Source organism: Dipodomys spectabilis, unplaced genomic scaffold (genome assembly GCF_019054845.1).
Source record: "Dipodomys spectabilis isolate Male_0828 unplaced genomic scaffold, ASM1905484v1 ptg000001l, whole genome shotgun sequence".
NCBI lineage: Eukaryota > Metazoa > Chordata > Mammalia > Rodentia > Heteromyidae > Dipodomys > Dipodomys spectabilis.
The window spans coordinates 28675581-28696091 of record NW_024870678.1 but is presented as its reverse complement, the minus strand read 5'-3'; the positions used below and the strand labels follow the sequence as shown (position 1 = coordinate 28696091).

At 39.2% G+C, this 20511-nt stretch overlaps 1 protein-coding gene across 3 annotated transcripts in view; it reads right to left on the bottom strand.

Moving 5' to 3' along the window:
• Positions 1-3189: 3189 nt before the first annotated feature.
• Positions 3190-20511, bottom strand: part of Utrn (utrophin) — a 425153-nt gene continuing 407831 nt past the window's right edge. For all 3 annotated transcript variants that reach the window (XM_042693071.1, XM_042692992.1, XM_042693156.1), the window contains 6 exons: positions 17283-17441; positions 16713-16953; positions 13794-13902; positions 12014-12100; positions 6231-6253; positions 3190-3282 (listed from right to left, as the gene is read on the bottom strand). In XM_042693071.1, coding sequence (XP_042549005.1) covers positions 3274-3282; positions 6231-6253; positions 12014-12100; positions 13794-13902; positions 16713-16953; positions 17283-17441 — 628 coding nt within the window. In that variant the 3' untranslated portion in view covers positions 3190-3273. The remainder of the gene's footprint in view (positions 3283-6230; positions 6254-12013; positions 12101-13793; positions 13903-16712; positions 16954-17282; positions 17442-20511) is intronic.

Genomic DNA, 20511 nt, shown 5'->3' with positions numbered 1-20511 from the left:
TGTAAAATATAGAGAAAACAGGGCCTTAAAAGAAGAACAGCTGGATGCTGGAGGTCTGCACTGCTCAGTGGCGTTGTACTAGTTGTTTCTAAAACACAGAAATACAAATGTTTTTCATTCCAAGAATACCATTGTTCCCTGTTGGCAGTAGAAAAACACCTTTATATATATATATGTTATGTATATATAAGTATATACATATAAATTAAATTATTTCTTCAGTATTAGCAATCTGATTCTGAGTGGAATGTGTTTGTGTCTCTGTTTCCTTAGGCATTCTTAGTACATACAATATTGTTTTGGCTTTAACAAGCTGTATAAAATATTAGCTCACAAGAACATATCAGTTATCTTTTAAAATAAATTATATTTTGGGGAATTTTTCTCCGCCACAGAGAGATTTTAATTTTAGAATTGAGTAACATTGACTTTTTTGACTTTTTTTTTTGCTGGTCTTGGGTCCTGAACTCTGGGCCTGGGCACTGTCCCTCAGCTCTTCAGCTCAAGGCTAGCACTGTACCACCTGAGCCACAGTACCACTTCCGGCTTTTTTCTTTTTGCTTATGTGGTGCTGAGGAATCGAACCCAGGGCCTCATGCAAGGCAAGCACTCTACCACTGAGCCACCTTCCCAGCCCAACATTGATTCTTAACATTATTTCCCATAGAGCAGCAGCAGAGGTTGATCAAATCTGATACCTGAGTGTTTAAAATCCAGGACAGGAATAAAAACACAGGAGTTTAGAGCTTAAGGGTAAAAGTAGATTTGAAAGCATAATCAACTAAATTCCAAGAATATCTAGCATTATAAATGAAGGCTTAATAGGCTTTATGTATATATTTTTGACATTTGACATTCTTCTCTATTAATAAGCTTTCAATCTGTAATGAAAGTGAAAATTATATAAATTTTACCTGTGTGTAAGAGAGAAGAGAAAGAGATAATGAGGGCAAAGGAGAGTAGTTTGGTATATATGAAAGAAATTTCTAGAAACGATGTAGAAGTGTCAGGGTAGACTATTTCATTTTCTTTCTTTTTTTTTTGTCGGTTGTGGGGTTTGAACTCAGGGCCTGGGTGCTGTCACCCAGCTCTTCATCTGTACACCAGTGCTCTACCACTTGAGTCTCAGCCCCACTTCCAACTTTTGCTGATTATGTGGTGCTGAGGAATCGAACCGAGGGCCTTATGCATGCAAGGCAAGCGCTCTACTGCTGAGCCACCTTCCCAGCCCTCTACTTCATTTTCATCAATGTATATTCAAAGACAAATTCTATCAGTAAACATAGCTAAGAACACCAAAATCATTTTGTGTTAAAATTACTTTTATTCGGGATGAAAATACAGCATGTAACCAGGTTAGATGATAAGTTTACGATTAGTTCTTTATCACATATTTCAAAAGAACAATATACTTATTTCCCATTGTTGTTACTGCAATGTATGTCTTTTTTAAACTGTTATTTAGGTTACAATGTAGTGTTTTACTGCAGGTTTTCTGAAATAGCAGATAGAGAACATTCTGCATACAAATACAGGCAGAAAACAATGACTATATGACTTCTCAAAATAAGAACAAGGAAGACACCAAATTTACAACTTGGAGCTCTGAATTCAAGGAATCATTTTCTTTAAATAGGTACTTTCTTGGGTATGATATGGCCTGATAAAAGCTCTACACTTTACAGACTGCAGCGACATAAAGCTATTTCCAACACAATGAAAGATGGATCTGAGGTAGAAAGGTGGTCATGGCTTTCCTCTTATATAAAACAGTTTTCTTCTTCTCAAAATATCTATGCTGCAAATAGACACCCCTGCCCCCCAACCCACCCAGCCTATCCTAAAAGAATAGCACTTTCTAACTTTCAGCCTCTCCTGGCACATTCCAGTGTAAGAGAGCTCAAAGCGAAGATGTTCTGATGTTTAAAAAGCACAATATGCTTGAAGCAAAACATATTATTTTCTTTTTTCTTTTTGGTTTCTTTATGTTTGGTAATTAAAGAAATTATAATAATGTAACTAAGTGTTAATTTTTTTTAAAATGGAATCAATAACCATAACTGAATGTACTCAAAGGTAGAGGCAGGGTACAATCATCTAAGCACAAACTCCCATTTTTCTGTAGAAGCAATGACAAAAGCTCTTAAAAAAAAATCCTTCCTAAATGTCTTAATCTACTGAAAGTTAAAAGGACAACTCGTCCATTTACCCAAAAGGTAAAATGAGACGCAGAGACATAAATTTGGGTTTGCTTTCATAAGGAAAGCAACTACGAGTTTCAAGAATCATAAAGGACTTGAAAATATATCTTTAGTTCTCTTGTGCTCTGCTCACACAATTGTTAAAAGGTCTGCTGTGTATTTAATGATGAAATTCAAGGCCTGTGGCCCTGGAAGGTTGAATCAAGTTTTGTTTCTATGTCAAAATGAAAATATGCTTACATAGGCAACCTTTGGTAAAATGATCCTAGAGAAATGATTTCTAATGCAGTCTTCCCTCTCATATAGATTAGGATAGGAAATAAATAAAGTCATAGAAAAAAAGGATAAAAAAGCAGGAAAAAAAAATCCCACTAGACATGCCATTTAGGCCCACAGGATTTTTTTGTGGATCCCAAGTGGTGACTAATGAACTAAGTGTATAATGTTCCATAAAGTTAAACTGCATACTTAGAGTTGTCAATTAATCAATATTATATATATATATATATAATATTTGATTCAAATACATGAACTTATTAATTTGGCCAAATCATAGAAACAAATAACAAATACACAGAATCTACTTGGTCATGTGGTTGGTGAACTGATAAATAACTAAAATGTAATGGGGATGTAACAAAATAAATGAAGTTATTGTACAAGGTTAATATGAACAGCAGAAGGAATGTAAAAATGTAAGATGGTCTTCTAATGTATATGCAATTTTTGTCACGGTTATTAAAAAGACAGTGTCATATTAGAAAGCCCCCACCCACTTTCCCAATGCTTGTATACTTTATACAAATCAGTGACAAATACCATTACCAAATACCTCTCTGTTCATTAATTTACAGTTGCATAGAAAGGGAAGAAGAAAACAATAAAATGCGGTTATTATAAAAACAAAATATCCTTTTCTCTTTGGATAGTCAGTGTTTTACTCCCTTGGTAGAACACACAGTCAACAGCACATGTCAAAGAGCCATGGCGCCTTGGATTTAATGGAACTTGGAATTGGCATTTGCAGAAACGGGCAATACTGAGTCGGGAAATGTTTGGCTAGATGAATGCTTCACATTGCCTAGGAAAAGAGGAAAGCATTCTGTCAGAAAAAACGTTTGCAGAAGACAGTGTTGCAAAGAGGTCAGCGCTTCTAGGACATAGCAATACTTCTTTCAGAACTAGCAAATCCTTATTTTGCGTGCTCGAAAGGAAATAATAGTCACGTGGCTTTTGCTCCGTGGGATGAGGTCCTTAAGTCTCCCCTGGAAGTCACCTACTCAGTTTTTTGTTACCAGAGTAAACAAAGAAGTTAGAGTGAATGTCTTTATCTTGGCCAGGCTAGAAACAGAACTGAAATGGAGAAAATTCGCTTTGTTTGTGGGAGGGACTGATGATGAGTGTTGAGGTTAATTAAAAACAAAAAACAAAAAACAAGGCATCTCTGTTCCTGTCTGGAAGACTGTAAGAGGTCCCTTGTACAGGGGGCACCCTGGAAATAAATCTTAACCTCTCAGCCACAGAGTAGGGCCCAGACAGAAGGAAAAGAAGCCAGGAATGATAATCAAAGGATGTGCAGAAGTGCCTGTTAAACTTCAGTATCTCAGGCTAGAGGATTGAAATCCAGTACATGCTCAAGGGAGTGACATTCATCTTTCTAAGATATGTTGGGCTTAAGGATTTTGTATTCAGAATTATTTACTTTTAAATCGCTGTGAGATTAACAACATCTGAATGGGCCCATTCCCTTTGAATTATAAGGGATCTCTCTGGTCTCCTAGGAAAGACACCTCTTTATTTTATGGAGGACACTGACATGAGGGTCTATCCTGAGAGAGAACTACACTCTAAAGAAGTTTCTGGAAAATCTTCCCCAGGTGTTCCTCTTCTCTCAGTTGTACGAGAAGCAGCAAACTCATTTGACGTGTACTGAAGAGTCTATTTTCTATTAAGTCATGTCTGTATTTTTGAAAACATCACTGCCATGTTGGAAGGAGTAAAAATAATTCATCCCACATTGATAGCAGACTCAGTGGGTTCCAGGCATGTGTTGGCAACAGGGCACTGAGATGAGGCCTTCCTGGCAAAGCAGGTATGAAAGCTATCTCTACGACACACTCCCAGTCCTGGCTTACATGGGACCGGGGCCTACCAGTCAAGCTGAGGTACTTCGGAGGCATAACGATAGCAGATAGCAGATTTAAATAGAGGCTAAAGGCTAAAGGGATTTGTAATTAGTAACAGTAATTTCCCCAAATACGTAAGAGCAAGCAAATCAAACATGAGTAAAACTAACTGGGTAAAACATATACTTGTTATGAATTTGACACAGCTAGTTCAAAATGGAGGAGGCCTTTTCTATAAGGAGGCAGATGTTTGTTAAAATTTTAAATCAATTAACTGTATTAAAACCTAACATCCAGTAAACCTGAGAAGGTCTTGGATTGCTTTCTGGTCTAAATCTTCAGTATCTATACGGTATCTGGGGACTGATAAGAAAATTCTAGCTTTCTTTCCTGGGGCCTCCATTTCTACAGCCTTGCCAACATCTTGGGACCACTGAACTCAAACTACTCGAAATCTTTCCCCTCAGGCATCAGGTACTTATGAGTCTCCTCGTAGGCCTCCGAAAGGGTGCTGAGGTTTACTTCTTGGGGTGAAAAAGTGTTAATGTCCCCCACTTCAAAGCAATTTTTAAGTGATTTCAGCACTCACGCAGATGATTTGACTCACACTCTGGTCCCCAGTTTCTTTGAGCTGCTTTTCTCTCTTGATTCTGTCCTTGAACTTCTTAGTTGTTAATTTGAAGGTGCAAAACAGGCCAGCACTTAAAATTCCTCTAACATTTCAGTACGAACCATCCCACATTCTGACAACCACATTTGAACTTTCTGTTCTCTTCTGCTAGAATGGTAGCTTTATTCATCCTTTAAAACCAGACAGTACTGTTTCCCCCCTCCCTCCCAACCACTTCCTATATCAGATATGACAAGGTTCTGGTTCTATCGTTACAATGGTTTCTTTGTCTTTTCTTTCGAATTGCTGTACTTTTGTTGCTTAAACCACAACTTCAACTTTTTAAAACGTAGTAGTCTTCATATTGATTGCTGGACAGTTTATTTGGGGGACTACGTGCTTTTCTGATCTCCAAGCACATCCCCCTTAGCTCTCCTTCTGTTTTACCTCACTTCCTTCTAAAGATCTTGCTTTCAATTCACTAGGGCAACAGAAGCAAAGAGAAGGCATCCAGCTTTCCCTCTATATCAAGTCTGCCTCCCACACCCTTGTCTCTTAGCTGTCTTTGGTGGCCAAAAAGGAAATCAAATCCTAAGACTCACTGAAAAGAGAGTAATAAACAAATGCATGAAAAAAAAAAGTTCTCCAACTTAGCACATCAACACCAACGTTCTTGGGAAGGAAACAGCGGAAGGCTTAAAGACAGAGCTACCAACAGATCTCTAAAAATTGAATGGACATTTAATGGAACTCTGGGCCTGGGCACTGTCCCTCAGCTCTTCAGCTCAAGGCTAGCATTCTACCACTTCAGCCACAGTGCCACTTCCCGTTTTCTGGTGGTTAATTGGAGATAAGAGTTGCACAGGCTTTCCTGTCTGCCTTGAACAGTGATCCTCAGATCTCAGCCTCCTGAGTAGCTAGGATTACAGGCATAAGCCACGTGTACCTGGCAAGACCCTGTTTTTTTAAGACAATGCTCTGTGCTAGCCACCATAAGTAGACTTGGGAAATGAGTGTCTGGCCACGTCTACCCCAGGCGACTTTATAATTTATGTAATATTGATGTCAGGACAGAGAATCAAATAATTACTTTGCCCTCTGGGGAGTCCCACTCTTTCCCCAAAGTCTCCTCCACCCCTTTCCAGCCCACACTTCCCCCGCCACCGACAAACTGGAACAGAACCACAAAGTCAAGTAAGTTTACTTATTTACATGAAAATGAAGTAAGACAAAATCAATAGTTGCTAATCTGTTTACTCCAGGTTGGAAGCTAATCAAGCCATTAACTCTTACCTGTGGCCTGCTGGGGACATTTGCTGCAAGAGAAAACAGAAGAAATCAATCAATAGAGTCTCTATGGTTGCTTCTCACCTTCCTGAATGCAAATGTGTACAAGGCACCACCCAGACTGGCATAATAGCTCAGCTCTTAAATGGTTGTGAGCCCCAAATACGAACCTGACTCCCTCAACCCCAGGCTGAGTGCTTTTAAACAAAGGCTAATTTTCCCAATTAGCTTATAACTCATAAAGTAGAACAATTCTACCCAAAATATACAAAACAGGTATCAGCTCTTTAAAAAAATCTGCACTAAAGCGTTCAGGAAAGACTTGGTTTTACTACAAAACAAAAGGTAAGTCTTCCAAATTCCCTATTTCAATCATGTCACACAGGAAATTATCTGTGCAAATTCTGTTCATGCCAACAGTTGATAGCTGCATGCCTGCTCAGCAGCCTTCTGAATGCTGGGGTTAATAATGCTGTTTGGCTGTGCCCACCGGAGGAGATACTGTCATAACCAAATAGTTCCATTTCTTTCTTGTTTGGGAGGCCCCATCATCACGTTGCTGATCTCATCTGGTGGCTTGGTGGCTTTCTTCTCCAAGGTCTCTCTGCTTTCAGGAGGAGGAAGGAGGAGCTACACTCCTCAGGATTGGCAGCGCCTGTTCCTAGTCACATTCAGGGCTGTCTCTAATGCACATTGCGCTTCTTCCATCTCCCAATTATTCTACACTGAAGGGGAAAGTCACCAGTGACTGGCATCTGTGTGAGGCCTGGAGGAAAAGCATCTGGGAGAAGAATCTAATTCAAGCCCAGTCTTATCAGATACCTATGTATGTATTAGGCATCAAAGAAAAACCAGGGAACTTCCATTAGGATATGAGCTATACCCCAGGGATATCTGACCTAAATGATTACTAAGTATGTACGTGCTATGTTTACATACTTTATCTATAAGAGACAGTAACACTTTTCTAGTAATAATGAAATAAAACAAATAGTCAAACCCAAGACAGAAGTCTAACCAATTTTACTCCAAATCAGTACTTTTAACCCGAGAGCTTTTCACCAAATAAAAAGCTACAGGTACCCTCCTAGACACATCTTACAAATACACTTTAAGAGAAAAATTAGAAAGCAACTGCATTTTTGAAGGTTTTAGATTTTCGATTAATGTCACTTCAAGCTTAACAAACATAGACTTTTCACAGTAGGAATATACTGGCAAGTTAATTTTAAAAGCACTTGCTTGGTCTGTTGGCAACAATTACTTAGCTTACTAGCAGTATCCCGTATATTTAAAGAATATTAACAGGAAAAAAGTGTCAAAATATATCATACTGAAAAGAAAATGGATACGGTAGCCAGTGGATATTTGGTATACACATTGGTTAATTGACAGGACACTTAAATGCCCCTTTTTAATTCTTTCACGGGAAAAGAGGTCAATGCCTGACTGTTCTGAAGCTCAATATCACTTTAACAGATTTTAAAAGGTCCTCATTCAAAGATACTGTAAGACTAAGTAGGATATTAACCCAGACCCTGGATTTCTGAGGTGTTACATTCAATACTATGAGATATAGTTAAAAAGTGTCATGTTAAAATAAGCGATTTGTGCAATTAGGATTTATAGTTGCAGAGTTTCATTTTAATTCCAAGACTGCCAGGAGTGGAAATTAATTTGTGGCCATGCTAATTTTTAATCCACAAAGGATCAAAAGTCAAGATTAACATGCAGATCAATTCATCTTATGCTGATGACAAGCAATTTTAAAGTTCTCATTAGTCATAGGGGATTGAGAGACTGGTTTGCCCTTGGGAGGGTGCCAATCTGATTTGTGTAGGTAAATCCTCCAAAGGTGGCCAGTATTCTTTGGGATTTGTGAAGCCTTATTCAAATATTTGCTAGCAGAGCAACCTACAAGGAGCACTAAGTAAAGGAAACCTTCTGAGAACTAGCTCTAAAAACCTAAATAATGAAACCTTGCCAGTCAGAAATGTAACCATTCACTCATCTATTCCTTCCATCTATGATGAACTAGGCATCATCTATGCCACATACTGACTGATTCTGTATCACTTTTTCAAAGTATTTAATTACAGTAGGCAGAATTAAATATCAGTCTTGTTAATAAGTCCTTTAAGCCTTTTACTCTCTTCTTTTCCTTCCTTTTTCTTAAAAAAAAACCAGAACCAAGAACAAACTGAACTCAAATTAATGATGTGACATTCAGAAGCCAAAACAAAAACGTATGTCCATCTATCCATCCATCCATCCATCCATCCATCCATCCATCCATCCATCCATCCATCCACTCAATATATAAAATTCACAGAATTCTAACAGATACTATTCATCATTTCTCACAAGAAAGATATTTAAATTATTCAAAAGAACACATAACTAGTAATGCTCATTCAGAGAAATGTACAAGTATTATAAATATCTGTGGATGACCAAATGTAGGAGAACATGGAGGCAGCCTCCCGTGAAGGAATCTCAGGCCTCCATGAATTACTGAATTGGACAGATTAATCTACCATGACTGAGAATGACACAGAAGAGGTTTAGCCTCTGTGATGTACAAGCCCTGAAAGATAAACACAGCTCAAGAACCCTGTGACCATAAACAGCCAGTTGATGATATTTTCAAACAATGCTAACTTTAAAAGGAGGGTCATAACATGAGATAAACACATTTACCTCTAAAGACTCAATTTTCCTTTACAACTAGGATGATTAATTTTATTTGTTTTGTTTTAAACAAGGCATATGGATCAGTCCTTTGCAAAATACACACATCAGCTTATACCTTGAGAAAGATTTAAGAGTATTTTTTACTTTGAATGCCAGACAAGACTAGATTGATATCTAACCTCTTTGTGGCAAGCACTAAAAGTAACCCTAAGGAACAGCACAGCCCCCAAATGAGGATAAGTAGCATAATGATAGGCTGTACCTTGGAGCCAGAAAAATGATTTCATGGGAACCAGATTGCTCCCTCAATTGCTGACAGCAATAACAACATCTTCAAAACCCAGAAGAATCAGAACTGTGATAATGACCAGTCAGGCCACATCTATAACCTGGACCTTTAAGCTATGCATATCTTTGTCCCCTGCCACTAACTACTCTACTTAGACCTAATGCGATGTCTTCCTGGAGTATGGCTGAAGGTGAACTAGGACATTGTTTTTCTGTGGCCTATTTATGCCATGTAATTTCTTTCTCTTCCAAATTTATTTCCTAATAAACTTTCCTATAACTTTCAAAAAAAAAATGTTGTAAGCTGAGTGCCAGTGGCTTGTACCTTAATTTAGACAATGGGGAGCTAAGATCTTAGGATTTGGGTTAAAAGCCAAGCAGGCTGAAAAGTTTGTTAAATTCAATCTCTCCAGAATAATAGGTGTTAGGAGAAAAACTGGGTTGGAGATGTGGCTCAAGTAGTAGAACACCAGCTGAGTGAGCAAGTCAAGTAAACGTGAAGTCCTAAGTTCAAACTGTGGTGCTAGGTGGCTGTTTTTTTGAACACCATTGTAGTATACAATTCTTAATTTGGAAATTATACTTTATTTTCAATACAAAGCACATTATTTATACACAAATTGGCTATTACTGAAAACCGATTTTTAAACTGAAAAATGACCACTCTAACAATTAACTAAAATTTGGTAAACATTATTTAATTGAATAGAATTTGTTCTGTAATTATAAATTTGGTATGAGCTATACTACAAAGTAATAATCTTGAAACTGAACTTGAAATTCTGGCTTATTTTCATGTAGTTACTAACTAAAACATAACTCAGAGCCAAAGCTTTTCAAATACAGTTCAACCTTGAGTAGAGAACTCATGCAACAGATTAAATTTATCTATTACAGTGGCTACATGCAGCCTGGCCAATAAGCAAAAATACAATGGTAAGTGGACACTGACACTTCAGCTTTTGGACACTACAGAGTCTGAAGTATAAGTGTACATGCGCTTGCATGTATACACTTTGTGAGTGTGCATGCATTTGCATGTATACACTTTGTGAATGTGCATGGGCTTGCATGTATACACTTTGTGAGCAGTAAATGTGAGAACTGACATAATGTAAATGTGATCCTGAAAACTCTGAGAAGCTGAATATTAGAATTACAAATAAAACCCTTCAATGCAGATATATACGTATATATTAATAAAATGTAGTATAACCTTTAGGGTAATATTCTTGAAAATTCAGAGTATATTTTATTTTACTTTTTTCTTTTCTCTGTGTGTATGTGTGTGTGCTGGTATTAGGGTTGAACTCAGGGCCAGGGTGCTGTCACTGAGTTGTTGTTGTTGTTGTTGTTGTTGTTTTTTTGCTCAAGGCCAGAGCTCTAGCACTGGAGTCATAGCTCTATGTCTGCCTTTTTGGTAGTTAATTGAGATAAGAAGCCTGGGCTAGCTTTGAATCATGAGCCTTTGGCGCTCAGCTTTATTTTTTAATTTTAATTAGCATAAATTAATTGCCAAATTCTCTCCATTGTGATAGTCACAACATGCATAGAATCTGCTTTGATCAGACTTACTCCATCTATATTACTCTTTCAACCCCCCCCCACTCCTCCTACAGTATTTTTGGGGAGGAAAAGGGAGCTCATTATGCCATTTTCATACATATTTATAATGTACAAGAAGAATATATTTAAATATTTGTTTCTGCACCCTGTTAAGGATGCCCACCTTTCTTAAACTACAGAGTGGTATAAAATGAAGGAAAAAATTGTAATGAAATCAGTACATATTATTTATTTATATTATTGATAATTGACAGTACCTTTTTCCTCATTTAAGAAGGCTTTTATCTGAAGAAATGACAGCAAAGGGTAAAATAAGAGGTCATAGTTTATTTAAAATCTTAGTTTAGCTAGGATTATAGTCATGAATCATTGGCATCCAGATAGGGGAGTCTAATGATCTTGCTTCAAAGCCAGCCTGGGCAAGTGGTAGAGTATCAGCCTTGAGTGAAAAAGCTAAGGGAGAGTACAAAGCCTTGAGTTCAAGCCCCAGTATCAACACTCTCTCCCTCTCTTCCTCTCTCTCTCTCTCTGGCTCTGTCTCTCTGTCTCTCTCTCATAGTTCAGTGACTGTATACTTTGCAATCAAAGAGGACACGGCTCTCAAAAGACTATTTTAAATAAAAGTCCTGCATCTCTCTCTCGATATATACGGACTCTGAGAGAGACTACTGCTGTTTAAAACCACAGAGGTCTCTCAGGTGAGAGCCCAGCAGAAAGCACAGCATGGCAAGATGCCAAACACATACGATTTGGAAAACAAAAATCAATAAATTAGAATCATTATATAATTTCCTTTGGGATCTCGACTGTTTACTTGGCAATTTTCTGGTTCTTGGTTGTTCCTATGGAAAGTTCACAGAGTCATAATCTGTGATGCCTTAAATTATTTGGCTCTTATACAAGGATTATTTTATTCCATGAGAAAAACCAGCCAACAAAAAGAAAGAAGTCTGAACAAAATCTCTTTTTGTATCGTATCCAACAACAATGTCTGAAGAGAGAGAAGTACATTAGAAAGGCTATTTTCATGCCTTTCCCACTAAAAGCTCTTCTTCAATATAATGGAAGTTTATTATGATAGCCTGCACTGAAGAGAACAATTTGTTCTTAAAACCAGACATCAGTGTATATGCCTTCACTGTCACACCTAAGGTGCACTACAAATCTCCAGGAGCGGAAGCGCCGTCTCCCTAGCAGTGGGGGGATGAGGGCAGGAAAAGGCAGGGCACTGGCCTACTCACCGCAGCAAGATGGAAATGTGTTGTTGATCTGCTCCATGACCTCGGTGAGGTCCGTGCTGGTGTCACGAGGTGGGGCCAGCAGATCCTCTGCAGTGGTGATAGTACAGAAAAGAGCAGATATATGAATGCCGGCCTTCTGCTAAAACCTTCCTTCAGGTACAAATACTATAATCAAGCTCAAAGTATCAGTGAATCCATGAGCTCTCATTTGGAAAGAAAAATTTCAGGGAAAATATCAAAATTATTTGTGCATTCATTTGTTGGCAAGATAGACCTACTATTAGGCTCCATCTCCAGCCCTGATCACCTCTTCTTTTTTTGGGGTCCGGTCATGGGGCCTGAACTCTGGGCCTGGGCGCTGTCCCTCAGCTCTTCAGCTCAAAGCTAGCGCTCTACCACTTGAGCCACAGTGCCACTTCTGGCTTTTTTCTTTTTGCTTATGTGGTGTTGAGGAATCGAACCCAGGGCCTCATGCATGCAAGGCAAGCGCTCTACCATTGAGCCACCTTCCCAGCCCCTGATCACCTCTTTTAAAAAATAAATTGGATATTTGTGCAGAAAAATCTTTGCACCATTGGGAAATATAAAACTGGAAAACAAGTGATGCAGTCAGTTGCTTTCAGTGTCTCAGCTGTAAATCTAATTTTTTGTTGGTAGTGTTGTTCTGGTACTGGGACTTGAACTCAGGACCTTATGTTCTCACTTAAGTTTTTCTGCTCAAAGCTAGCACTCTATATTTGAGCCACATCTTTACTTCTGTCCTTTTTGCTAATGAATTAGAGATAAGAGTTCCTTGGATTTATCTGTCCAGGCTGGCCAGAAAAATCAGATCACATCCTCCCAAGTGGCTAGGATTATTGCTATGCACCACTGGTGCACTGGAAATCTATTTTGGATTGAAAGGTGTTTTTCATACACAAAATTATATTCTACCAATTTTGTTTTTTTGGGGGAATTTTCAACATTGGCAAGTACATACTGTCCCCAAAGCAAAGGTTTGCTATGAGATATTCTGATGCAAAGGTACATAAAAGATACTCTGATGTGTTTTTATATTCTGCAATGAAAAGTACCAATAGTTATCTTTTACTTTTTTTGGGGGGGGGGATCTTTTCATTTTTTGCCACTGGAGATGGAACCCAGGACACTGCACTTGCTAGGGAAGCACTTTGCTCTGTCCATCCAATAGTTATCTGTTCCTAATATTTTAATTTTTTCTCTGTGTACCAAAAGATATCCTACAAGACAAATACATGAATTTGATTACAGAATGTGGTCAGGACTTGAAATGCCATTCCTGATTGCCTAGCATCAGTGACATGTCCCATCCCCCCCCCCCCCCCCCCCCCCCGCTCCCAGGACCAGTGAGGGTCTGAGTAACGCTTCTGCCTTGAAGCAGATGGCAGGGTGATGTCCACCAGGCCTAGGATGGATAATGTAGATGCATGCTTTTCTAATCCAGGGCTGAGAAAAACTATCACGCTTATGATAATGGTCTTTAGGTTTAGGCTCTTACCATGTTACCAATATGAAAATTTTAGAGGCCTATTATGCTTCGTTGTCAAAAAAATTGAATCCATCTCAAGGCACATAAGCAATTTCTTGCTCATTTCAAAAAGGAAAGAACATTTTTTTTGTTTAATTTCAACTTTCACCAAGATTTCATCTACTCCTACACATGACAGAAGCAAGCACGGTGCAGCTAAAATGTTTGCTTTTTGGATATGGTTAAAATGGCTCTGCAGCCTGGGCATTATGGTTATGTCTAGAGTCCACTGACCTGCCTGGTGGAACTGTGGACCTGGGTCCGGGTCAAGCGAATAGCTCAGTGCAGAATGCTGGGGGGAAGCCCACGGGGAGACGCCATTGATTCGGGAATCGGATTCAGGCTGAAATCACAGGCAGAAATTAAAGCAGAGCAAGGATTCACCTAATCCTTGGGAAAACAGTTCCTTTCAGACTGCCCCTCCCTCACCACGCATAATTAAATCCAACACAGTTGTTTGCCTTCAGGCCATTTTAAACACATTTCAGCATTACTTGGGTGGGAAGATAATTCCCTAGCATACCAAGGGGCCCCATCTCTCTCTTCTGCACTTGAAATCACTCAGGGTCCTATGTAGCAGGATTTGTCATTCTTCACCCCTTACATTTTCTGTCACTTTATCAATCAAGTGAATTTAGTGATGTATTACATTCATCTCTCAAGTATTAGAACTGGGCTTCCATGGTGGGAAATTAATCCAAACTCAAAAATTACCTCAGATTGGAAGGCCATATTGCCTTCCCCACTCTTGGTGAAGAGCATGACTTTGGATTAAGTGGCTTGAATACAAATTCCAACTCTGCCACTCATAAGCAATGTAAGTCTAGGTAAAATGAGACAACCTTTTGTCACACCGATTCTCTCTTTACTAAATAAGCTTGGTAATAATAGTGCCAGTGTCACAAGATTTTGTGGTGCGAGTGATAGATGAGTTTTTTTCTAAAATGACCTGCAGTCTGATAGCTAGTCCCCACTGGAAATGCACTCCTGTACAATCTTTGCAATGGTGATGGATAAGTTGACAAATATATGGTCAAATGATCAAGTCTGATGGATTCTATTGAGGATGCAGAAGTTATAATTCTTGGATGCAGAGTTGTTGTTGTTGTTTTCCCACCATTAAATCTGTATTAGTTGAAGTCTAGGAGCTTTTCCTGTTTATACTATCAGAGTTAAATTTTCCATCTACTTCTGGCACTCACACTTAATGGTTAAGAAGAGATAAGAGCTCCAGGCTGGGGATACTGGAGCCATTTAGATAGAAGCTATCTCCAAAAGTATTACAGTGCAATTCCAAAGGCAAGAGAGCCATTAGGCAGCTCTATCTAGCAGGGTGAGTGGAGGGAAGGGGAAGTCAAGGAGTCTTCAGCCCACCTAAGAGCATCACAGTAGAAAATTCAGGTGTAGTGTTCTTCTGCAATGAGTCAATCACACACTAAGAGGCTAGCAAGCACTTCATATGCTAAAGAAGAGATTATACAAAAAAACTGCTCCCTTATCCATACATCCCTCAGAAACTTCAAGTTCATTGTACAAACAGTGTAATTCTTGCAACCTAGATGACTGGCACTGAGAAAAGAATCGAATATTCTAAGGTTGAACAGAAAGCCAGGTCATTCTTTATTTTCTAAAAGTTTCCAAATTTGGAAGCCCTGAAGCAAACGTTCAGTGTCACACAATTTTGGAAGCAATGATAGCAAGCAAAGCTCATGGCCAAACTATAGGGAGAGATGGATGGTCCATGACTGTTGATAGTGCAGAGATTAGAATGTTTGGAATGAGTCTGATGAATTAAAAAAAACCAATAGCCACAGTGACAAGATGGTTTTCAAAAATTGCTGCAAATCATTGCTTCAGCTTTGATTCATCGATGATTTCTGAAGGAAAGTATTCCTATCACACTGCCAAGCACCTCCTCAAATACACGAGAGAAAAAAAAAACAAAACAAATGATAACTTGAATTTTGCTGTTCGGAATTCTTCAAGTAGGATTTTGCCCTGCATGTTCCGGCTACAAAGGTTTCTTCTTTGTTGGTTGTACTCTTTAGGGCTAAATGCCTAACTCTCTGCATCAAGTGTTCAATTGGATAGTTCCATCCTTTCCTTTTGGGTGGTACTGGGGCCTCAGGTTTACAAAGAAAATCACTTAGACCACACCTCAGTGCCTTTGCTTTTAGTGGTTTTTTTTTTTTTTTTCAAATAGGGTCTTGTGCTTTTGCCCAGGCTAACCTCGGACTGTGATCCTCCTTCCTATACCTCCTAAATAGCTGAGATTATAGGCATTCATCATCATGCCTGGCCCTACAGCTATGCCTTTATGCATGCTACTATCTGTCCTATTTGGTCTCTGAAAAGATCACAGGCACCAGAAAGGCAGAAACTGTACCTGAAGCTTCCTTTACAAACCACAGAATGTCTTTTTCCCCCCCAAAATTACACTCACTAAGCATTTTGAAATCTTCAGCATTAAGGGGAAATAAAAAGAGGGAAGAAAAAATTTAGGAAAGCGAGGAAGTAGGAAGGAAGGAAGAAAAACCACAGGAATGGAGGTGAAAGGAAAGAAAGACGAGGAAAGAATCGAAAGTAAGAACTGACACTTCTCTATAAAAGAAAGTGTATTTAGCATTCATCACATGTGTGTATTCTCATCACAAGGTAAACTGTACTTATTGTCAAAGAAGTTTGCAAACAAATGCCATAAAACACAGTCCCAGGTTAGGAAATAATAGTAGCAAATTAATAACCATCTGTTACTTTCATGAAAATAGGAAACAGTAATTTTGGAGTGTGCAGTTCTAGGTCACTGGGAAGAATGAAATTTTTAGGTTTCTTGCTGTCTTGTAATTTTCACAGATGGTTCTCTTACGCAATCCAGGCAGATGGATGTCGCAGGAACTTTTCTTACAAACTATTCCAAGCTGAGGTAGACTACAGTGCTAAAGAAATTCTACTGTCCACTGGGAAAATACGTTTTGATGGCAGGGAGGATTTTGTGCATACTTGTGACAGGAGACATCTAAGCCAGTCTAAATTAAATTAGCTATCGAGGTGAGAAACTGAAGGTAGACCTCTCGACGTCAACTAATTCCCGGTCTCTGGGAGATGGACAGGGACCTTGCAGAGGTGGGGTGTGCTGGATTCTGCACCTCCTACCTGCTCCAGCAGCTGGCGAAGGCGGTGCAGCTGAGACTCCAGCTGTTTGTTGTGATCTTCTAAAATCTGCATCCTGGCCTCCAGCCGGCCTTTGTGCTGCCGAAGGAGTTTGGCTTCCGCGATGAGCTCGGAATCTTCAGATGTGTGGTGAGGAGATACAATGGAGTCGGGAGGGGAACCGACAGGCAGCCCCCTTCGCAGATGCTGCTCCTTGAGCTGCTCGTATTCCACCTGGAGATTCCTAATACAGAAAAGGCACAGATGGAATTGCCACTGTGTGTACTGTCTTCCTTCCCAGACTCTTTATGAACTCCAAATTTAGCCTGTGGTACCATTTCTTCTCATGGCAAATACACACTAGCCATAAGATGAGCAAGCAGGAAGGAAATCTGTGGGTTCAAGGAAGAGCAACAGGCATCATCAACATAGCCCCAAATGCTGCTGGGTCTGCAGCAAACATACTGGTGTGTTAATTAGTATTAAAAAAAAAAAGATGGATGGGGCTATGGTGACCTTCACATAAAAGCATGGGTAATTTTTTTTTTCCCCCTGCTTCCAGGTCTAGCACACCTTTGCTCTTCCTCCAGGTCAGCAATAATCCTTTCCAGTTCTCCACGTTCTTCTCTTTCGACAGACTTCAGGATCTGGGCTGGGCTCTGGGGCTGGCTGACGGGAGACTCCCCACCCAGTGTCTGGCAGTACTGTTGGATAAGGGCATGCTCGTCCTCCCTAGTGAGACAGAGGAGAAGATACAGAGGTTCACATCTGGATGGTGACACCCGGGACATAAAGGAAGTGGAACCAGTGATGCCCAGTTGGTGGCTGGGCCAGGGTTGTCTTGGAGCTCAGTGTCTCCATGTCGCCATGACAAGATGTACGTCCAGCCACACAGGTGTCTGAGGTATACAAACTTTCTGCACCTTTATATATAGTCTATCAGCTATTTCTTACAAATCTCAGGAGAGAAATTTCACTCAATCAAGACAATAAATGAAGACGCAGCGGTCAATGTAAATAAGGCTAATAAGTTAATATAAGCAAGCGTTAGTTAAGATAAACATTATCACAGAGAAAAGTCACTCACTGAAAGCTGATTAAAACATCACTGAGCAAAAATAAGCTGACTCCCTTGTCCTTAGCATTTTGTTCTAAGCAATTTGGTAATGTTTTATAACCCATAGGATGGGCTTTATAATACTCATATTCTTTCACTTAAATAATTCAGCACAAATGGAATTTTAGATCTTTATACAACACAGATATGTTACTTGATAATATCAGTAGGTAATTTTAAGACCTATCATTCTGCATTAAAATGACATTCAAGGCACTAGAATTCTCCCATTTATCTAACTACAGCCTAATAACTAGACATATCAATAATGAGGTTGAATTACTGACTGATAAAAGCAGAAGTATAATGAAGTAGGACAAAGGGAGGGGACATTTTGCAGCAGGCTTGGATGCTCTTCTCTTCCTTATGAGACAGATCCAGCCAGACCTCCAGGTGAATTCAGAACTTCTGGTTACTGCTAGTGCCGAGGACAGACTGTACCTGGCTTGTATGGCTGATTCTGGTAAGCACGTCCTGGGATCTATGGATGTATTAGAAAGAGCTTCCAGGAAAATAACACCTAAGTCATGACTATCAGAGCATAGCAATGTAGCTAGCCCATGATGGTGTAAGCAGTGTGGCTGCACATATCTCTTAGAAAACATGTGTGTGTTCCTCTAGGACCAGGCCATGAACTGAGGCATCCAAGAAGAACCTGGGGTCAGCAGTCCTGGACTCTTCTCTACTTCATCTGGGCTTTGAAATTGCTTGTGCTCTTAAACTGATCCTTGGTACTTGATACTGGGCAAGAGCTCTGATTATAGTGAGTGTGATAGGAAGATCCAGCCCTGTGCAATCATGGTTTAATCTGACAAATGGGGGGAAGGGGGGCTAAAATTACATCTACAACTTACTGAGTTCTCAGAAGAGAAGGCATGCTCTGGGTATGTAGATGAGAGAGAGAGAAAGAGAGAGAAGAGAGAGGGGGGGGGAGGATCAAGCCAGGGAGAAAAATGAGTGCTACACTTGAGAGTGTGCCAGAACAGAACAGCCAATGTAATAGATTTCACTTCCTTCTTTCATTTTGCTCTCTACCTCCACTCTCTCCCCTCTTTCTCTTTTCTTAAACACACACACACACACACACACACACACACACACACACACACACACACACACACACTTGTACATACATATAGCTACTCATGTACATATATATTTGCTATTATACAGATTTAGAAACTGTACATAGGGCACATGGATGGCAGGATTAGGGGTGAAGTAAGCCATGTAATCATCCTTTGATTCTTTTTCCTGAAGACATAACACACACACACACACACACACACAAGTTGACAGAGCCTCTATGAGAATCCCATGCTTAGTTTAAAAGACCAGCAGAGGAGAAAATGGTCATGTCACTGCTGCAGAGTGGTCATGTGACTAGTGAAGATTGGCAGCACTGGAAAGCAGACCCAAAGATCCTAAGTTGCCCATGCAGCAAAATCTGAGACCCTCAGCAAATGGTCAAGAGCCAGAATATTTTGTAAATATTTCTCAAACTGAAAACAACCTGAGTACAGAAACTATAAAGGAATAGCAAAAAAAAAAAAAAAAAAAGATAGGTGTGTATGTGGGTATACATGTTCCAGTAGATTTTCTATACTTTTACGGATAAAGCATCATCAGCAACTGACCAGAAATCAAAACAAAATAGTAAAGGAAAGCTGAAACATAGCTTCCTTCTGTCCACAGGAGACTATGTTCAAAGATGATGGCAATGTCAAAGTCCCAGTGAGTAAATTATACAGGTTAAATACTTGGTCCACCTGGCAAATCAAAGAAAGAGTCAGGACCATGCAAAAGAGGACAGAAGTAGACGGTATTGTCAGGTGTTGGGATAAATAGGAGGTAAAGAGATCCTCACAGTTTAATTACAGACCTGTGCCAGTATATCTGAAAGAACAAAGCCAAGTTGGGACTTTTCTTGTAAGAAGTAACATAAGGACATCAATAACAAAAAGAGAACTTGGACCCCAGAAACTACCCAGCTGGTCTCATGGCAGTGATTCAACCACAGCTTTTGGCACAGAGTTCCTCTGACCTTTTATCTCTCGGAACATTACTGTTAGCACCTGACCCCTGAGATTCACTTATTCACCATTCATTATCAACATAAACAAAATGTTTTGTTTTAAAGTTTCAGTACCATGAAATGAGTCAAAGTTAGATTCAGGATGCATTTGTTGGCAATGTATATGTAGATTCATTTCTTTTGTGCCATTTGTGGGATCTGTTATTATAATTATCATTGCCACTAATACTGCATTCGTCATTAAGGTGTCTGGAAGATAATTAAGGTTTTTTTTTAAAAGAACTTAAAAATAATTTTATGTAACATATAATTCTAATCTTATGTGTTTGTCACATAAGATTAAAGTTAAATATAAAAATAGATACATCACAGTTCTTAATTATATGTCGTAAAACCCCAGTGCAATTTCTGTAGGCAGTACTTGATGTACTAGATTAAGGTCATTAAACATCAATGGGGTATTTTGTGTTAAAGCAGAAAATATTTTTTAAAATGTAGGTCTGCACTAAGAAACTCCATTAGATGGAATATAATTCACTTTATTCGTCATGCAGAGTAAATACTATTTAGATTACAAAATTAGTGCCTAGCAGATGACAAAAGAACCATGATTCATTCAATGACCTTTTGGAAGGAGACAAGACACAAAA